This window comes from Triturus cristatus, chromosome 4_1, assembly GCF_964204655.1.
Source record: "Triturus cristatus chromosome 4_1, aTriCri1.1, whole genome shotgun sequence".
Classification (NCBI taxonomy): Eukaryota; Metazoa; Chordata; class Amphibia; order Caudata; family Salamandridae; genus Triturus; species Triturus cristatus.
In genome coordinates, this window is record NC_140585.1 from 986,175,869 (window position 1) to 986,198,252 (window position 22,384).

Consider the following 22,384-nt stretch of genomic DNA (forward strand, 5'->3'; position numbering starts at 1 on the left):
ACCCCGCCTCACCGCCCCACGGAACTCCCTCCACGGACCGCTACTGCATTGGTTCATGGTGCCTCTCCCTCCTTCCCTCTCAACCGCAAAAAGGATTTGGGAGATTATTTGTATATATATCTCTACATGCGTCACACACACGCACACACCCACGCACGCACGCACACACACACACTCTCTCTTATCCAAATTAAAATGTCAGTAGGAAATTGTTCAGAACACATGCACAACACTTATCCAACACTGGTAAAATGTACAGGGTCTGGCCCCAAGATTTCAAATGGTGGCAGTACTTTTGATCAACTTTCTGAAATGGTTCACTACAAGATCTATGTGGTAAAGGACATAAGTATATTGAAATAACTGGTTTTGTAATTTTTGCTAAATGAGCTACTCTCTTACTCTTCCAGGCTACCAATCCTCCAAGGTGGCACCTTCAGCTTCATCACACCGACCCTGGCCATTCTGTCTTTGCCCCAGTGGAAGTGCCCGGAGCAAAATCCACTTTCGTCAAATGACACAGACACAGACACAAATGTATTCGATAACGTAGAACCATGGCAGTCACGCATCAGAGAGGTGAGTCTTGCATTGGTATTTCATTCAACATTTCTAGGGGACTTACTGTGTATTGTTCGGATATGGCATTTTCATAGCCCTTTTGTTCCATAGTCTTTACTGTGAGCGTGGTTTCCACGAGCGTTTGTTTTCCATGCTCGTGGGAATCACGCCAGGTGTATTGAGTATGTTCAAGGGAAGGCGAATATGCATGCAGATTGTATGTCCAGGTTACCCATTGCTAGCGAGGGAAATTTTCAGGATGATGATTGTGAAGTAGCTTTCACCACAAAAGATGTGGACTTAATACACGGTGGGTAATCAACATTACGTGAAGATGTATGGATCTCCGAAATGGAAAAGGATGTTGAACTAAATACTGTAAAAAAATACATCATACAGGGGTGGCCGGAATTAAGGAAATTGTCACGTGATATGATGAGTTTTGGCAAGATTTACGATGAATTGGCCATTGAAAATGGACTGGTTGTGAGGTCTGACAAAATTATTCCGCCTTTTGCTCTGAGGAAAAACATCATGGAGATTGCTCATGAGGGGCACCTGGGAATTTCTTTCACTAGGAGACGAATTAGGGAGGCATTTTGGTGGCCTGGAATAGATGCCTCTGTTGAGCAATTTGTACGTGAGTGCAGTAAGTGTTCGAATAGTGATAAATCGGTTGCTCCTTTCCGAGTTGAATCTCATCCAGTCGATTTTCCTGTTGGTCCATGGAGAAAATTGGGTATAGATATCATTGGCCCATTTCATGTTCTTCCCAAGGATAAGTGTTTTGGCATTGTTTTAATTGATTATTTCTCAAAATGGCCTGAGGTTAAGATGGTTAAAGAGGTCACCTCACAAAGTGTGATTGAATTTTTAGATAATGTTTTTTGCAGAGAAGGAATTCCAGAAGAAATAGTTACGGATAATGGGCCTCAATTCATTAGTAGGGAGATAGAGTCGTTCTTTGTAAAATGTGGCATAAACCATAGGAGAATTGCTGTGTTCCATCCAGAAGCAAATGGCCAGGTGGAACGATTTAACCGTGTAGTGAAGGAAGCGATCCAATTGTCCATCAAAGGGGGTCTCAATTGGAGTAATGCCTTACAATCCATGTTACTAGCATATAGGACTTCCCCTAATTCAGTTACCTTGGCTAGTCCATTTGAGCTTTTGAGGGGATGTAAACCAAGTACCAGTTTAGTTCCGTGGTGGTTAAAAAAATGTTTAGATGGTAATACATTCACTGCAATTGACTGTGATGTAGTCAAACAAAGAGTCCAAGAGTACAAAAAAAAAATGAAACGGGTCATGGATAAGAAGAGAGGATTTGGAAGCAAACAAAAAATTGCAATCGGTGATCTGGTCCGTTTGAAAAGGAAAGAAAATGTTCAGGTTTGCAGTGTTGGTCAGATCCAAAGGAAGTTATAGAAGTGTTTAACAGTGCGGTGAGAATAGAGGAAGTGTTTGGAATTTGAACAGAGTATCTCTATTTAAGGGTGTTTCCTATTTTCCTAAGAATTCTGACAAGAATGCATGTTTGGATGATGTACATAATGATGTTTTACCCAGACAAAATTCTGGTGGCTCCATTCAGGGTAGCGATTCTCCAAGGAGGAGACGGGAACATCACTGTCCTGAGAGATTCAAAGATTATGTGATGGATTAGTACTAAAAAAAAAAAAAAAAAAAAAAAACAAACAAAGGGGGGGGAAGATGTGTTACATAGTCTTTACTGTGAGCGTGGTTTCCACGAGCGTTTGTTTTCCATGCTCGTGGGAATCACGCCAGGTGTTGTTTTTCACGGTGGGCATTCCGAGTGGGGAAAATGGTTGGGAATGGGTCGGGGCATTATTGTAACGGACCCGGACCGAGTGACTTGGATTAAACTTTCCTGCATGCCATAAATTATCTTCTTGTCATTATTATTTGTGAAGACATGAAGCTTTTTCCACACCTTTAACATATTCTTTTTATTATGTTTTACATGATTTGTGGGGTAAGGATTTGTACTGGTCGCGCAGCCATTTTTCACAGTGCCAGAAGTCATCATTGCTTTTCTTCTACTTGGTTAAACACATTACAGCAATTTCTAATTCAAAACCTTGCACTGGCCTATTGATTGAAAACTTAGGGGTTTATTTACAAGCCCCCATTGCCACCACAATGGCACTTTTAGTGAAGTTGTGGTGGCGATAGGGGCTTCATCTTATTTACAAGGCAGCTTTAAGCCACTTAAAGTGGATTAACGCTGCATTGTAAAAGAGGCACCCTTTCACGCTGTACTTAGCATGAAAGGGGAGGGCAATGGGTGTTGCTGTGGGCATTCCACCACAACACCCATTGATTTTGACACTGCCCCCTATTTACTAGGGTGGCGTAAATAGGAGGCAGTGCCAAAATTAAGACCAGGGAAAACCTGGAGAAATGGTTTATTTCTCCTAGTTTTTGCTGTTTTATGTGTATTGCATTGTGCAGCACACATAAAAACAGCAAAACGCCATTGATTGTTTATGTACAGGAAGGTGTCCCTTCCTACGCTTAAACAATCCCCCCCATAAAAAATGACTTTTTATAACTTCTATGTGTGCTGCATTAGGAAGCACACATAAAGTTGCAAAACGTCATTTAAAGATTGTTTGTGTACATGAACACATAAACAATCTTCATCTTAACGCAGACACCCTTGCTCTATGGTGCAAAGGTGCCGTCTTTGGCACTAGGCAGCTAAATTTAGTGCCAGCGCAGGGGGAAACGCAGGGCTGCACCGTATTGTTGTAAATATGGTGCAGCCCTGCGTTTCTGAAGTGGTGGAGTGGGGCGTTAAGCCAAGGAGGCTAATGCTGCGCTGCGCCACTTTGTTGTAATTATGCCCCGTTTTATTCTAATAATGCTCTGTGAAGGAATAGCACATATTCCCTGTGTTCATTTGCTACACTACATATGTACATTAGACTATACAATATTCTTTCATGTCCATTAAAGGTACATCATGGCAATATTGGTGATAAACATGCTGGAATCATGCTCCAACACTGATTCCAGTGTTGGAAATGTGATCACATGTACTGGGGAGCTTTAAGGAACCCCCCTGTATTCCAGATGACAGCCTTTCAGGGTCTGCCAGAAGCTAGTGCTCCTGTCGACCACAGACACGATATAGCCTTCCTGGTGCTAAGCCAAGCTCGAGCAGGAAAATGTAGAACAACAGGTTTCCTGTTTCAGGTAGGTGTGAACACCTCCCAGACAGGACTTAGTGATAGGGCCGGGATGGGAGCGCTTGCCAGTGCCATCAGACAGCTTTGAAGGGAACAGATGGTGTCATCCTTGCATACTCCAGTTTGAGCCAGTTCTGAAACCCTTGGTTTCCGCTTTGGTGCGAAACTGGACAAAAGACACAGGAGTATCCTCCACTCTGTCCAGTCCCTCCTCTGGGAGGGACCCCCAAGTCTTTTCAACCTTCTCTCAAGGGTACTTAAGGGTTCCCCCATGGGTGGGTCCTTAGATTAGTCATGGGATAAGACTCCAACCTGAAACTACATTGCTCTTCAATTGTCTGGAGACTTGGTCTTCATTGAACTTCGACTGGAACTGAGACTGCACCTAGGAAGTCTCCTGCTGCTCCTGGTCTTGCTGTTCTTCAAGTCTTCTGCATCATCCATGTCATTGCTTCATCCAGGTTCTCCAAAAGGTCTGTGGGCATCAAGGACACCTGAAGAATTTTCCATTAGAGTGAAGGAGTCACTCCCCTGCATCTGTAGTCAACTCAGTGAAGCTGACCGATTTGCTTCTCCTTTCGTCCTACGGACATCTCAAGGCTCAGGAACAGAGGTGGTAGTTATGTGGCTCCCTAAAGGCATGACCTGTCTTCCCTGCAATTGGGAGGACAGTATCCCTCTTTGGGCTGCTGGGACTGGACCCCTGTGCACTTCGTTGACTTGCCATTGCCAAAGCGTGTTGGCTCTGCACTCCAGAGATATTCAGGCAACAAAAAGCACCAGCCTCCAACACCTCACTTTCTAAAGAACAAAGTCTTCCCTGCATCTCCTGCATCATGGGCCTCCAACTCTGCTGAGCTGCTTGAAGTCCACTTGCGACTCCTGTGCCTCTGGGTCCTCTTGAGGTTCTTTCATTGCTTCAGTGGCCTCCCCTTCTTGCTCTGGGCCTGTTCTGACTCTTCTAATCTTGGGGAGACACTGGACCTTACTGGTCCCAATGTTTGCTCTTTTTCATTCTCTCACAAGTTGCAGCTACCTAGGCTTGTTGGCACTCTCACCAGACACCACCCACCTCAACACCAACATCCGATGTGGGATAGCTTGTGCACAGCTCCTGGTCTTCCTCAGCCTTGCCTGGTCCTCATAGTTGCAGTGATATGGTAACCCTTGTTTCTTTTGAACTCCTGGTATCGGTGGGCATTGTGCTTCTGTGCCTCATGGTCACTTTTGAGTGGCAAAGACTTTGTCCCCTCTGCTTGCAAGCTATTTATTCCACTAGACTCCTTCACAGTCTTCTCCAGAAGCATCTTGTTCTAAGTCTCTCATTGTCATCTACTGAAGGTTTCGACATCACTTTACCCCTATGCACCCGGCTTCCTTGGTGCAGGTAACCTGGTTCCTGGGGCATCCACAGGTGTGGTGTCTTTCCACTCTGCACACAGCCTCTGTGGGGTTCCTGGGTATTTACCTTGGGTGGCGCCTTGTATCCCCAGCTCCTCTGAGTCTTCTGGTCCAAGTCCCACACTTCTTTGCATTTCACATTCCTCTTTCTTAATATATGGTTTGGTCTCCCTTGGAGACCAGCGTATATTTGAGCCACTTACCTGATGATAATTTCAAAGTATTCTTGTTTATTGTGTTGACATTTCCAGGTACGAAATATACCAATGTGTTAGTGAGTGTGTTGTGTAATAAATAGACAAATTTTTATACACACACTATTTGATTATTTTTCATTTAATTTACACTATTGATTAAAGTTGGTAAAACAAGCTGCTTTACACTCGTTCAAGATAAACCTGAAGGCTGCTCTCCACAGCTACCACTTTGAGCGCTTTCCAAGGTTATCAAAGACAACTAAAATCACCATAATGGTTGTTTGGATTAGTACAAGTTGCATCACTTGAACTAGTGTGCAGCATATACTAAGCCAGCCTCCTACACCTCCAGCGCCCCCCCCCCGGGAAATGCCCAGTGGAATAAACGGCCTACTGGCCCGGACGGATAGGCATCTTGCATGCTTCTGCATGTGTCATCAATAGCCTGAAAAAATTCCCCTATATCACTTCCATTCAGAAGGAAGTACAACAGATTCTTAGTCAAGCCATTATCACATTCAAGCCCATCTGCATTCAGAAATTATACCACTTCTCACTTGAGCCTACTCCCCTCAGGAAGACACTGCTGCACTAAAAGTCAAGACGTTGCTAGGCTAGAAATGACAAAAAGGAGATACTCAGAAGACATGTCTTATCTCTCTTCAATTGCAGGATCTTAAGCAGCACACCTTCCAACATCAGAACTGCCTAATTCTCTCACAGTCCAAAAAGGATTTGAAAATAGCCATTTTCTCTATAGAGAGCACTACATGTGAAAGTGATAGGGGCCTCCACACAACTATCATGCTCTTGTTCAGCCCTCCACAGCTCTCTACATAGATGAACACCTCACGAATATCCATACAAATGAGAGAAATATTGTTCCAGAGTAGGTGGATGAACAAACAGCATACTTTCTTGTGCTTGACTTTAATCTGGCGTTGGCAATTCAATAGGAAAGTCTCCATCTTGTTGGAACTGAGGGAGAAAAGGCCAAGGAACTATTCAAACGTTTAAATGAAAAACATTTTCCTATGGTCATGATGCTATGCATTGAGCAACACCGGTAGATTTCTGATGCCAAGAGATTTATCACTGGCCCCTCTCAGACACCAGGTAATACTCCTGTTCCTCTAGAACTCAAACTGCTTCATTTATGGTCTTCTATAAAAAACACTTCTGTAAAAAACACACAAAATCGCACCAATACTAAAATATTAATTTGCATCCAACGCTCTTCGCAATTTTTACATTGACAGAAAAATGGTGGCAAAGATGTGCAAAAAGTTGTAGTATCCAAACTTTGCAGAATAATTCCTCTACTTTTCTGATGTATTCCTGTTGGTAACACATTCTTAAAGACGAGGATATTAGCTAGCACAAAACATAAATGTTTTTAGATACTATTTGCTAAGTTATATTTTCAGCCCATAAACACAAAAAATTGCCCTTTGACACAACCCAGTCTAAAACAAGTTATTGACACATTTTAAAAACAGCAAAACTGCATAAAAACAGTATATTTAAAAAGAGAAAACAGAATTTAAAAAACAGAATAATTAAGACCAAGGATATGTTGCAGCTGTAACTCCTAGTTTGCCTCTTGCAACCTCTGGCACTGACTTTGCTATGCCTGGCTTCAGAAGGGGCAAAATCAGTGCCAAGAAAACAGGGGTTGCTCCGCATTCCTTATTTTCTGGCCATTTTACATTACAATAATAGTGAATAATACACTATTTGTGTAATGGAAAATCAAACACCCTTGGGGCCCAATTACTAGTCGGACCGCCAGACTCATGGTGGCACAGGGGTGGCGGTGTTCCATGTTCCCTGGAGGTGATGCAGAGGTCCAGAGGCCCTATTATGCTTGGTGGGACCGCTTTGGTCCTGACCAGCATATCATGAGGTACCTCTCTGCCACAGTTTTCATGGTGGTTCCACTGCATTCGTAATATTTCACTTTGCCGGTTATTAGGCCAACAATCACTTGTAACAAAACACAAAATCCTTAGCACACGTCAATCATAAATATAATTCAGTTCAAACATTTGAGTTGCAAGAATCCACAATGCACAGCAGGGTTTTCTTGGTAATCTTCACTCTTTAATCCATATGATGATTCTTTATTTTTCAGTAGCTATTAGACGTGGCTGGTCCAACATTTCAACGTACAAAGCTCGAAGCCAACACGTGTTTCGTCACTATTAGTTATATATACATGCGACTTTTTCAAGGCTGAATTAAAAACAGATAATGACCTGAGTCAACATATATCTGAAACAAATAGTAACGTAATTACAATCTGGATATCAATATATACCACCACCGTGATGATTCATAGATCAGATGTGTTTTTTAGCGTGTCACTTCACACCAACAAAAATGAATCAATCCAACAGAAAATGTTAGCCAAACGAAAGTCAATAACCAAATAGTAAGAATCCCAATCCAGAATTCATCATGCTCAATACAGAGGGATACCATAGAATGTATTATATGTGCAGTGATATCAAATGTGAGACTAGTCATCAATAAAGATATCTAAAATCAATAGCGTGTCAGAAGAAAGCAAGCAGCCAGCAGCACCCAGTGTATGACAAACAAGTGACCAGAGGTCAAACTGACCTGAAAAGGTATACGTCATGAAACTGTAAGCTAACAGACGACAAAGGTATAAGGTACCATATTCGTAAATAATCCATTTTAAAAGTAGGTAAATGGCATTCAGCAAAGGAACACTGAAAATACCTACTTGGCAAAGAAATGAGTTCCAAAAGTCATAAGTGATGTGGCAGAAAAGCAATTAAAAGGTAACTGCAGGGTCCGTGTACGGATCAACCAAAGACATTCAGTACTATAAACAAAATAAAAAACAAACATCTAGTATCCACGAAGTCAGGCATAAGTGAACAAGTCACACATCAAACCAAGGTATGGCTGTCGCTTAACAAAGCAAAGTCACGGAAGCTTACTATCTATATGATGTCATTATCCCCTAAATGTAACATCAAACCTCTATCTCCCATACAAAAATATATATCAGGGGTGCCAGTAATATACATTAAGAAACGTAGTGGTACTCGGCGCATAATGTAAAACAAGCCTCCACACCCTAATGTTAATTACCTGTATAAATAAGACAGGTGAAGGACCTAAGCACTATTCAGAGCAAAATATCACAACAGCAACTCTACTCACCAATATAAAGGTTCTTAGTTCTACTCTTGTTGGCCTAATAACCGGCAAAGTGAAATATTACGAATACGCATATGTTGGATTTCTATCGTTTGGTCTCATCGTATTTCTCTTGATAAAGATACCGCTATTTTTTATAAAATAGTGTGGTGTCCATTTGTGATGTTATAAGTGTGTTACTAGGAGTGTGGTAGCAAATACTTTACACATTGCCTTGGAGATAAGCCTGGCTGCTCGTGCCAAGCTACCGGAGGGTGAGCAGGGGTTATCTAAGAGTGTGTCCATCCTTTACCCGACAAGAAGCAACGGTCCCTATTTGGACTAAGGTACCTACCTCAGCCAACTAGAGACCCCCAGTTCTAACAGTGACATTATCTGCAGGTTATATATGCACACCATTTAATTTATGGACATTAGATTTGGCCTTCTGTAAAGCAATTGTGAAGCTATGTATGAACAGGAAGAAGAGCAATCAATCCAACACACTCCCTGGCTTAAATGTTCTTGCAACCTCCCATAATCGACATTGGCCAAACTCCTTGCACTTAAATTTAGGGTCACTAAGAACTTCAGTAGTCCATCCGGTAGACTTTTCTCTGTCAATCAAAACTAAATTAATCAGTAATCCGCAACATCAAATGAGGAACGAAAATCAACAAAAAAATATTTAGCACGCTTGTAGATATTGTTTTATGATTCACATAATTAAGTGAAGAGATGTGAAGCTAGTTTAAATGTCCCTGCATAAATCCAGGTTGTTCTTTAGGGATTGTATATTACATCACAGGCCCAGTCCTCTACTTTCACTGATAGCAAACAGGCAAAAATCTCAAATGACAAATCAATGTAGGAAATTAGATAATAAACTAATGGCTCGTTAACAAATTGATGTTAACAGTGAGCTCTTCCAGCTTACTGGGATTTCACCAGTAGTCCTCATTTTATAATAACATGAAACATTATTAGCTAATGTATAGGCTGATTTGCTTTTTTTACCAGCTAGAGCACACCCCAACTAAAACAAAACTATCATTGCTAGCTCGGGAGTTGCTTATACTGACTAAACTAACAGCAATTCTGTTTTCATTGGCTTGAAGGCGGGACATTGATTTCTCTTTATGAGACCCATCTAGCCTGCCAAGATTACTTAAACAGAAACAGTCACAAAAAGAGGTGCTGTGGTGTGGTTACTAAGCACTAAGCACAATGATGGTTACCTAGCCACTAAACGAAAAGAACAGATGATGGACAGAATGCTGAACAATGGAAACATTCCCCCTCAGTCAATAGATCTGGGTTTAATCCATCAATTATTTTGCCCACCACGTCACCCCAGTTTGTACCCAGCCAAATATAAATTAGTCTTGACCCTGTGCTTCTTGGTAACAGTCCAGCCTGAACTTCCAAGCATACTGGGACCCGTTTCAGGGTATTACCCGATATCAGCCAGGCTAGCTTGAATCCAGTGGCACAGTGAGCATGGGACCAAAGTCTGAGCATACTCTTCCCACTTCGAGTGACAAAAGCAAAAAGAACAGATGAGGAACTGAATGCTGAACAATGCAAACATTCACCTGCAGTCAACAGATCTGGGTTTAATCGATCCATTTTTTGTCCACCGCGTCACCTCAGTTTGGACTGAGTCTAGCCACTAAGAGATTGTTGAAAATGTTTATACAAGGGAAAAGGTCAAAAGATATATATATATATATATATATATTCACTGAAAAAAACATAGGTTTCAGGGGTGTTATAGTTAGCTGGACTTTTCACTTGTACAAAACCATTGAAATTCCCCCGTTATAGTTAGTTCAGCTAACTATAACTCGGGCGCCCGCAATGCACTGCTGATGACGTCACATATTACATCACTCATGACATGGTCCGTGACATCACTCATGACATCACTGATGACATCTCAAATGACATCACTGATGACATCACTGATGACATCATCCAGTGAATGTGTGTTTTTCTGAAAATTAAATATGTTTTATATATGTATATCTCAAGGTCGATGGAAGAATAAATGGGTATATAAGTGTCTAAATGGATGATTTGTTTTTGAAAAATTGATTGTGTAACTGACTGATTAAGTGTATCATAGTGAATACATGGCTTAGTGAGTAATGTTTAAATATGTAAATATCTGTATCAGTCTCTCACTTTGTGTATAAGTGGCTGCATGGGTTGGTGAGTAGCTACATGGGTGTCTATATAGGTTATTAGTTGGTTTTTTGAGTATCAGTCTGAGTGTCTGCATGGTTCGGTGGGGGGTATTACGTAGTGCATAGGTGCATGAATGAGTGACTCACTGTTTGTATGTGTTGAACACAGCATGTGTGCAGGACTGTATGGGTGGATGAGTGTGTGTATGGGTGTGTTAGTGAGTGAATGACTGTCTCAGTAGTGTCTTTATGAGTAACTACATATGTTTTAAACTAGTATATGTGACTATTGGTGTATATATGTGAGTATATGTGAGAGTGAGAGATTGAAAGAGTTCCTGTATGAATAAGTATGTGTTTCTATAAGTGATTGTTTAAAAGACTAAGTATGTGTAAGTTTCCGTAGAAGTAAGTATGGTGGTGTGTGTATAACTGTATATGCAAGTAAATGTATGTTTGATTCTTTATTAGCATGAGTGACTATGTGTGTGAGTAACTCTATGGATGAGTGGCATTGTGTAACAGGATGTATAGGTGTATGAGTACATATGATGAGTGAGTACATGTATGAGTGACTGTATAGGACTGTTGGTGAATGAGTGGATGTGTATGTGGATCTTAGAATTACTGAAGAGGTTGTTGTAACTGGTATTGGTATGTCCATTGTTTTGAAAATTTTAGTCTCTATTTTTGAATGTGTGTATCAAAGGTTATATTAGGGTGAGAGGAGGTCTGCCACTCTATCACAAGGATGATGTCATCAGTGATGTCATCAGTGATGTCATTTGAGATGTCATCAGTGATGTCATGAGTGATGTCACTGACCATGTCATGAGTGATGTAATATGTGACGTCATCAGCAGTGCATTGCGGGCGCCCGAGTTATAGTTAGCTGAACTAACTATAACGGGGGAATTTCAATGGTTTTGTACAAGTGAAAAGTCCAGCTAACTATAACACCCCTGAAACCTATGGTTTTTTCAGTGAATTTCTGAGGTTTTTTAAATGCTAATTCCTAACTATAACGTGCCTGAAACCTATGTTTTTTTCTGTGAATTTCAAAGGTTTTTTAAATGCTAATTTCTAACTATGCCTACAGAGATAGGACATGTGAAGAAAGAAGAAAAAATGCACAGAAAGAAACAAAAGAAGTGCAGAAAGAAGCAACAGAAGTCCTCAAATACGAAGATAAGTGCAGGAAGAAGGATAACGTGCAGAAAGAACAAAAAGAAGAGCAGAAAGAAGCCTTGTTGCAAAATCATCCTGTACCCTCAACTTTTTCAGACGGATACTGGTGGTAACTGAGCCTGACTAACCAGTCCTAGAGCCAGTGCTATGTTAAAAGACACTTAGAATACAGTGAAAACACCTACATACACTAGGGAACATTATGCGTTGGGGTCCCCCTGTGATTAGCATGACCTCCTCTGTAAGCCCCTAGTATATAAGAGGGCATGGGGATTAAAACTACCTCTTAAAACAGGCCACAGGGCGTTTTTGCACACGTTAACTCAGGCCCCGTCCCCTCCCTTCACCACTGTGTAAACACGCCCTGTGTCCATTTTTAGTTGGGAGATTAAGTTCATTTGAATCCTGAGGGTCCCTGGGGTCCAACTAGCCCACTAGGTACCTCCAGTAAGTGCCACAGAGCTGCGTTGCAGAGAGGTGTAAAAAGTGGCACGGCCTGGACCACCTCTCTGCAATGCAGCTCAGTGGCGCTTACTGGAAGCACTTGGTGGGCTAGTTAGCCCCCAGGGGCCCTCAGTATTGAAGGGAAATTATATCCCCAATTTAAAACGTGCCATAGTGCGTGTTTGCACACGTCACCTCAGGCCCCGTCCCCTCCCTTCACCACTGTGTAAACGCGCCCTGTGGCTGTTCTAAGTTGAGAGATTAAGTCCCCTTGAATCCTAAGGGTCCCTAGGGTCAAACTAGACCACTAGGTACCTCCAGTAAGCGCCACAGAGCTGCGTTGCAGAGAGGTGTAAAAAGGGGCTTGGCCTCAGAACACCTGGCTGCAGCGCAGCTCCCTGGCGCATACTGGAGATACCTGTTGGGGGCGCGTTTGCAGAGTGCTGCACGGAGGGGGCATGGCCTCCTGCACGATGCCAGTCTTTTATTTATTTTAGTTTTTTAAGAAGGGGGGCTGTTTGGTTCCCCTTCTTATTCTAATTTATTGGCCCTGATGACCCCATCCCCCAGGGCCAGTCTCCTAATTATATTTTTTTGACCCCAATCCCCAGGGCCGGCCACTGTTTTTTATTATTTTTAAAAAATATATATTTATAGACACACCTAGGACATGCTGGACAAACCGTACGTACCTATCACCATGACGATTTGCGTGATATTCATTAAAAGGCGACTATGCATGCAATGAATCCACGTGGAATGTATTTACACCACTAGTGAAGCTCTGACATGTCTGATGCCCTACCGTGCCTAATCCCGGTAGACACCCTTGTCGTTTATTTATACAAACTTGGGTAGCTATTGACGGGCACATTTAATACACATGCACACCAAGCCATTCAAAGGGGATTCGACAAAAATTCGAACAAAACTATGCAAGAAACCCCCCTCACGGTTAATAAAACACACATCCACTGCCGGATGTGTAATACTTTTTATTTTACTCTCTGGAAAGGGGACGAACATCACTTGAGAGTCACAGCGCGCTCCTGACAGAGCCCAATGCTGTGTTACACCCACCATTGCCTGCCGTGTGCCACACACCTCTGTGTTGTATTCCACTAGCTAGTGCATATGCTATGACACTCTCTAGCCCATGTGCACTGTAACACCACCCCGTGAATATGTCATGCCACACTTGTCTTCGCACGGGTTATATTGCCCCATCTAACGTGCCTTTCTCGATGCCTATGTTATAACGCACAGTGCTATGCCATACATATTACAATCTGGGATCCATATCTTTGTCACAGTGCATATGCAACCTTACACTCCCCAGCACATATTTTATATTACAACTTTAGAGACTAGTTAGGTTACACAACACTGCCCTGTGCATATTACACTCCAAGGCGCATATCGCATAGCACGCGCTAGTGCCTGTGCTATCTCGCGCTCTCCAATGAATCTGTCATTGCGCACAATGTATTGCATATTATATTTCACGCCCGGTTCATCTTATATCACACTTTTTGGTGCATAGTTTATACCATACACTATATCTAGTTTTCATTTTCAATCGTGCTCTCAGGACTATGTTCTATATAACACTGTGTTCACCTACCCTTTTCACGGGCATTACATTTTGCGATAGGGGGTGGAGGGTCAGGGGGTGTTTCTGCCAAGTGAGCCCGGAGTCACAGTCACAAACGTCCTCTTCTTCCTGAATAAAAGTGAGATTATGCTGCATACTTGTTCATATTTTAAGTAGTTCGCACAGACACAATGTTTTAAAAACAATAAAGTTCCTAATACCCGCCTTCTCTGAACAGTTAGCTTGCTGCCCCATCCCCTTCCTCCCTATCCTCTGTTGTGTGAATCCATGGACTAGCCTCCTCCCTCCTGCCATGCATGGTCTGATGTGCTGCCACTGCCCTCAGTATGATGCACCAGTCCACTCCTCCTGCCCTCCATTGCCCAATTCTATGCCCCATCATTGACCTCCTGCTTAAACTCTGTGCTTAGCTTGCTGCCCCTATTCTCCTTCCCCCTGCCCTCCGATGTCTTTGTGCATGCCCCTGCTCCATCCTTTTTGCCCACCATGTCCCATGGACCTGCCACTCCTATCTACTCTGAGTGTTCTGTTGAGCTGCCACTCCCCTCCCACCTGCCTAGCATTGTCAGATGACTGTAACCTGTCCCTGTCACCTCCACCCTGCCTGTCCACATGCCATGCCCCTATCCTCTTCCTCCTGTCCTACATGGTCCATTGTACTGCCACATCCTTCTGCCCTCCCTGGTCTGTTGTGCTGCAGCTGCTCCTCCTGCCTGCCCCGTGTGGTCTGTTGTGAGGTCCCTTCCCCTGAACTTTCTTGTCTGTGCACAGGTCCTGACCCTCCCTTCTATCCTCCATCGTCCTTTGTGCATGCCCCTCCACCCTCCTTCTTGCCCATCATAGCCATTGTGCTGCCACTAACCCTCCCACTTGCCATGCATGGTCTTCTGTGCTGCCATGGCCCCTCCCACCTTCCCTGTGTGGTCAGTTAGCTGCCCCTGACCCCCTCCTAATCTTCCCTCCATGGTCTGTGTGTATGCCATCACAGTCTCACTGTTGCTCTTCATGGTGTGTCTTGCTTCTAGTGCCCATCCTGCCTGACCTCCATGGCTATCTTGCTGCTCCTGCCCTGCCCCCTTGCCCCCAGCCCTACTCCCTCCCTCCTGGCTTGTCTGTTCCATTGTAATGCCCCTGATCCGTCCCTCCTGCCCTTTATGGTCTGTTATGCTGCAGCTTTCTCTCCTGTCTGTCCATTATGGTCAGCTAGCTACCATTGCCTCTTGCCCCTCTGTTCTCTGTTGTCCATGTGCATAGTCCTGTCCCCTCCCTCTTGCTTTCTATGGATTGTTGTGCTGCACTCCCGTGTGGTGTATTGTGCTGCTGCAAACCCCGATGCCTGCCCTGCAGGGTCAGTTTGGTGCACCTCTCCATGTCCCTCCTGTCCTCTGTTATCCAAGTCCATGTCCCTATCCCATTTCCTTCCATGATCCAATGTACCATACTTGCGAACATTTTGAACTTGGTAAGAGGGAGATTTTGAAAAAAAACTGGGGTATTGATTTTCCCCTTTGAGTTACATTGAAAAAGAGGATATTGTAGACAGGAGACAGATCAAATAAAGCCCATTTGAGCTTAAAAACATTGGACGTTTCCTGGCTGAATCGGGTCTGTTGGCATGTATGGTTGTACTACCATTGCCTCTTCCTTCTGCCCACAATGGTCTATTACATTGCCACAGGCTTGAAGGAGGGTAGATTTTGTATCACAGGGGGCCCCTGGCCCGTTCTGTCCACACCTGAAGTATGAGACCCTTGTCCTTGCCCTGCCAGCTGCATTTGTAGGCCGTATTAAATTGACCAGCGGGTCCTGTGTTGCTATATAATTATCCTGAGACATCCTTACCACTCAGCCAGTATAAAACCCCTGTGTAGGCCCTTCTGTTCAATATGTAGGCCTCTTTGTTAAATTGACCATAGCTCTGCAATTTTAGTGTATAGCAGTCTGAAGGCAGGTCTGCGAGGCCTTCTGCTCCAAACCAGTAGCCCCCCACCCTACCCGAGTGCTCCGTGCTCGGTATCAAAGTTCAACATCCCCCTGAAGCTGTCGACATACAGTAGGCTGCATCCTGGACTGGTACTTGCTTCCTGGGCAGGTTTCCCGCTTTTAAGGAAGTGGCAACCGCAGAGCGTCAAGTTAGGAGAACTGAGGAGATTTTATACATGAATATATTGAATTCCCGTACAATACCCATTATTTTCTGCTTGCTCTATGGAACTTACGATAAGCGATTGGCCTGAGAGACTGACCTTTTCACCCAGTCCATTGTCAGCATTAAGTGGGTAAATGACGAAATGTCTAGTAAAATCTGCAGACGAAGCTTTTGGGTAGCATACGTAGGTAGATGTAGCGTGCAAAGGAGCCCACAAAATGATATAAAAAGGGAGCACCCACAGATATCGACGGACTACCTCGCCGTCTGTATGTAGGTTAACAGGCAGTGCAGGTTTTCCCCAAGAGCTGGGAGCTCTTGTCTTCCTTTGCTTAAAATGTCTTGCTCTGCTTTGCTTGAAGTATCTTATTCTATTTTACCTATATGAAATGTCATGTTATGTTTAACCATTGTTCTCTTTACTTTTGCATTTAAAAGATTTTGTATTGTAATTGCAGGAATGCTTGCTCTAAGAGTAAACGTGAGTGTTCCTAGGTAACATTTTCCTTGGTGTAACTTGTTTCTCATGATGCATTTATAGATGTGTTTTCTCTCTCTCTCTGTCAGTACATTAATTGAGATACAGAGAATATCATGACAGCTGTATGATTATCTGGATTCTGTATTTTGTACTTTATGTCTCTATTCTGCGGTTTCTTTGAAGTTGCATCTTCTCATTAAACTGCCATTGTATTCTGCCTCCAATTCCATGTCTCATATGTCTGTTTTCTTCATTTTTGGAGCAAGCGTTCCTAGGCACCCCGGCTCAAATTAAGGTGCCCCTTTTGTCCCTGACTCACTCTCCTGCTCAGTTCTGTGGTGGCTCCCGGGGATCTGGGGACCGCCCCTAGCTTCCTTGACCCGTAATAGATCTTGCCTCCAACAGCCTCTCTTGCAAGTCCTGTATTGTTGGTTTGTTGCCCCTGCCCCCCTTTCCACTGCCCTCCATAGTCTGTTGTGCTTCCACGGCCCTTCCTGCCTGCTCAGTGTGGTTAAATTGTTGCCTTTGCACCCTCCTACCTGCCTTCAATTTTCAGAGTCCGTGCCCCTGGCCTCTGCCTCTCAACAGTATCCTAATGAACAACTAGATTGCTAACATTCTATATTTATCACAAAAGTGTGGAACGCCTGACATCATCTTGATGTAATCAAAACTGTAATACCTAGAGCATTTCCTTTAGAAATTACATATATGAGAGGGTCTTATTGGCATCAAAATTATGGTTAGTGCTCTAAAAGGCTAAAATAAGGACATATTTTCTGAGTTTTCAAATAGCGACAAAGCACTTTTAAATTATTTGTTATCTTTATGTTTTTTTATCCAGTTGACCACTTGATTAAATGTTGCACTTAGGGGAGATGATGTGGTGTTACTTCCAGAACTGCAGACTTTGCAACTGGGGAACCAGGTTGAAGTTTCTGCTTCAGCTCGACATTCTGTGATTCTGGTCAAATCACTTAGTTTCCCCATGTCTACAACCAAAATGAATGTGTTCTTGTGTGATGTAACCAATGCTCATGTAAAGCACTCCAATACCTGACAAGTCTGCACTATATAACACTGCAAAAACACAAAATAATAAGTGTTTTGCACACTTCTGTCATTGGGCTATATTTGGGCTACATCTGGGTGATTTTGGGCTACATTTGGGCTCTTTTGTCTCCGGTGGCCATCTTGGGAGATTTATTTGTTATGAAGTTTCCTAATTTCCTCATGTACTGCAGTCTCCTCAGTAGGAAATGCTTTCAGTTTTTTACTTTGATTCCATCATGAAGGTATTCAGATATGTCACACATTTGCCATAAATTCTGAATGTTAGCACTCTAGTTGCTGATTAGATCATTGTAGTAAAACTACTGCACCATGGAAGTCTGCTCCTGGTATTAAAAGTGCATGTTTCAGTCTGCATGTCAGAATTTTTTTAATGAAATAGAAGAGGATTTGAGAAGTCACTCAAAATGTGCCCTCATTTTCTTTCTTCAGCATTAATCATAATTTCTATGGCAAAATGAACCTCCTCATTGTGTTCCTTTTTAAATTAAATGTTTTAAGTGTTACCAGTTTATTCCAATCAAGATGGCTTCAGGTGTGCCATACTTTTGTCATAATGAAGACAGTAAGCGCTCTAGTTGTTTTTAAGAACATTCTGGGACATTCTGTCATTGGGCTATACTTGGGCTACATCTGGGTGATATTTGGGCTACATTTGGGCTCTTTTGTCTCTGGTGGCCATCTTGGGAGACTTATTTGTTATGAAGTTTCCTAATTTCCTCATTTACTGCAGTCTCCTCAGTAGGAAATACTTTCAGTTTTTTACTTTGATTCCATCAAGAAGGCATTCAGATGTGTCACACATTTGCCATAAATTCAGAATGTTAGCACTCTTTTTGCTCATTAGATCACTGTAGTAAAGCTACTGCTCACCAGGGAAAACTGCTGCTGGTATTGAAAGTGCATGTTTCAGTCTGCATGTCAGAATTTTTTAATGAAATAGAAGAGGATTTGAGAAGTCACTCAAAATGTGCCCTAATTTTTCTTTCTGCAGCACTAATCATACTTTTTATTGAAAAATGAACCCCCTCATTTTGTTCCTTTTTAAATTAAATGTTTTAAGAGTTACCACTTTAATCCAAGCAAGATGGCTTCAGGTGTGCCATACGTTTATCATACGTAGGACTGTTAGCGCTCTAGTAGTTCTTTGGAACACTCTGGGAAGCTGCAGTAGAACACAAAGGAATCAACTGACAGTCTCTGCCCTTGTTGGATGTACATGTTTTACTGAGAATGTCAGACTTCATTCTCACATGACTGAGAAAGATAATGTGAATTTACAGAAAATAAGCTCTCAGTTTAGCCTATAGATCACCTTCCAAACCTCTGTGGTAAAAGCATGAGAAAATATTTTTCTCTCAATCATGATATCCCAGCAGAAGGCTTTTTCACATGGTGAAATCACCTTAGAACATACCACAATTCCTAAAATGAGTATGGTACCATCAACAAATGATTTATAATGTAACTAAAGTCTTAAAACCTTCTATTAACTGCAATGCTTTTTAATGAGGTGCTATCATGTATATTGGTCCCAAGATGGCTGCCAACACTTCTTGGATGAAGTGCTGACAGCCAATCAGATCTCAGGATGAGATGTGTGGTTAGGCTCCGCCCACATATATATATGCTTTTAAATGCTATTTTCTCAGGATCTACTGAACAGATTTACACCAAACCTACAAAAGGCACTTCCTTGACCTAGGGACTACCTCTCTGCCAAATTTCTAGTAATTCTGTTCAGCCGTTCGGGCTGTAGCTCTGTCTAAAGGTCCTATGGAAAAATGCATGGGAAAAACGCGTTTTGGGACCCCCCTTTTATCTCAGCCCCCGCTTGACGAATCCCCCCGAGACTTTCAGGGTAGGAGCGGAGCGTAGCGCCCCACCTATTTTGAGAAATTCGCGAGGATTCATCGACCGGCGCCAAAGTTATTCAAAATAGAATGTTGCGGATTTCCTATGGAAACGTGGTCCTAACTATAACTATCTACTGGCGACCGCCAGTAGATAATATATATATATATATATATATATATATATATCCAAAAAACAAATTTTTGCCCTGCATAGAGACGCCACACAGATGCAAAATTCACCTTCATTTATTTTGCAGGCAACAGGTAAGGAGTAGTTAAGCAGTCCAGCATCTGCCATACGCGTTTCGTGCTCCCTGCACTTGATCACTGGCAATGAAAGAAAGTCCCGACAGCTGAGTGGACTATACTCGTTTAGGCCCCGCCCATTTGGGATTTCACTGAAGGTTATATATATATATATATATATTCACTGAAAAAACCATAGGTTTCACACATGTTATAGTTAGCGGAAATTTTACTGATAAAAAACCAATGAAATTCCCCCGTTATAGTTAGTGCAGGCAACTATAACTCACGCGACCGCAATCCTCTGCTGATGCTAATACTGTATTTTGACACTTATTTGCCCATGTCTTCTTCCATACATTTTTAGCTATACATATATTACAAATATTTTTTTTTCATAAAGACACATATGTCATCAGCAGAAGATTGCGGTCGCGTGAGTTATAGTTGCCTGCACTAACTATAACGGGGGAATTTCATTGGTTTTTTATCAGTAAAATTTCCGCTAACTATAACGTGTGAAACCTATGGTTTTTTCAGTGAATTTGCAAGGTTTTTTAAATGCTAATTCCTAACTATAAAGTGTGTGAAACCTATGGTTTTTTCAGTGAATTTGTACGGTTTTTTAAATGCTAAGTTACTTTACGCCATTCGTGGCGTGCGCGCCCACTTAACGCAGTTCGTTCCGTGCGCGCACGGTGCGCTTCGCGCACCGCGTGCCCACTTTACGCAGTTAGTGCCGTGCACGCACGGTGGGCACGCGGTGCGATGACAAAGCAAGAAAGCACGTCAACAAATCTGTTTCTGCTTTCCTCCGTGACTATGGTATGGGTGCCATTTACCACAACAACTTGCGTTATGACATGCAAGACATTTATAGAGGAGATGGTGTGCACTTCAATGATGAAGGGAACAGAGTCTTCCTCTTGAACCTTAGACTCTGCATCGGTACTTACTTGTAGGTACCACTAAAAAATCATTTCATAAACACAACGGCTCTTTTTAGAGCCCCCTAATATCTAAACACTTAAATCTGATTTTCATTTTTTTTTTTTTTTTTTTCTACCGTACGCTTACCGTAAGCTTACCGTACGCGTACCCCGTGATTTCTTTTAAAATCAATAAATGTTTTCTTTGTACTTTACAGTCCTTCTTTGACCCCCTCACAAATGTAAGGGGGTCTGTAACTCTCCTCATTGCCCCCTTTTCTTGTTTTCACTCTTTTTTTTCTGAGTGAAATACACAAAATGGCGGCCGCCGCTTCCTGGTTTCGGCCGATTCGAATGTTTACTAAGATCTAAGAGCCAATCAGAATCGCGCTCGCGCACGCCACCGTACGCTTACGGTAAGCGTACGGTAAGCGTACCGTAAGCGGGCTCAGATATATATATTGATTTAAAGGCTATTTTCTCAGAATCTACTGAACAGATTTACACCAAACCTACAAAAGGCACTTCCTTGACCTAGGGACTACCTCTCTGCCAAATTTCGAGTAATTCTGTTCAGCCGTTCGGGCTGTAGCTCGTTCTAAAGGTCCTATGGAAAAATGCATGGGGAAAACGTGTTTTGGGACCCCCCTTTTATCTCAGCCCCCGCTTGACGGATCCCCCCGAGACTTTCAGGGTAGGAGCGGAGCGTAGCGCCCCACCTATTTTGAGAAATTCGCGAGGATTCATCGACCGGCGCCAAAGTTATTCAAAATAGAATGTTGAGGTTTTCCTATGGAAAAGGGGTCCTAACTATAACTACCTACTGGCGACCGCCAGTAGGTAATATATATATATATATATATATATATATATATATATATATATATATATATATATATATATATATATATATATATATACCCAGTCACCCAGATGAGATAGATGACATAGATTAGAAATACTATGGTCCTGCTCCGGTCAGCTCCTATCCTGAAAGTTTCGGGGTGATTCACCAAGCAGGGGATGAAAAAAATGGGGGGTCCCAAAACGCATTTTCTCCATGTTATTTCCCATAGTAAACTTTAGACACGACTACAGCCCGAACTGCTGAACGGAATTACACCAAATTTTGCAAAAAGGTAGCCCTTGGTTCAGAAAGAGACCTTTTTTTTTTTTTTAAATGGTGTGAATCCGTTCAGTTGTTGCTGAGAAATTCAAAAAATAAGAGTTATAAAATCAACTTTCCATAGGAAAATTTATGCAAGGATACAGCCGAAACTACTGAACGGATTTACCCCAAATTTGGCAAAAAGGTACTGCTTGGCTCAGAAAGCGACCTTTTTAAAAATGGTGTAAATCTGTTCAGTAGTTGCTGAGAAAATCAAAAATAAAAGTTTCGATATTTAGAGGCGCGGAGGGTCCACGGATCCACGCGGTGGATTCGCGCACCCTCCCGACCAGGAGCTTTATTCTAATTGGCTGTCAATATTCCAAACCAGGAAGTGTTGGCAGCCATTTTGTGACTCAGTAGAACCGAGTCAGAAGAAAACAGTGAAACAAAGGTGACAAAGAAGAAAAGGGGGCAGGGTAGAAACACCCTGATCCCCTAGGCCTGCTCAGGGGGTCCCACAAGGACCCCCAGTGCCCAAAAAAGCATTTTTTTTAAAA

The 22,384-nt window shown here is 42.5% G+C and overlaps 1 protein-coding gene across 1 annotated transcript in view; it reads left to right on the top strand.

Annotated features, from left to right (window-relative positions):
* Positions 1-22,384, top strand: part of LOC146855952 (solute carrier family 23 member 1-like) — a 1,135,305-nt gene that overhangs the window by 654,223 nt on the left and 458,698 nt on the right. The window contains exon 8 of the mRNA XM_085653904.1: positions 411-579. Within this exon, the coding sequence (XP_085510030.1) occupies positions 411-579 (169 nt within the window). The remainder of the gene's footprint in view (positions 1-410; positions 580-22,384) is intronic.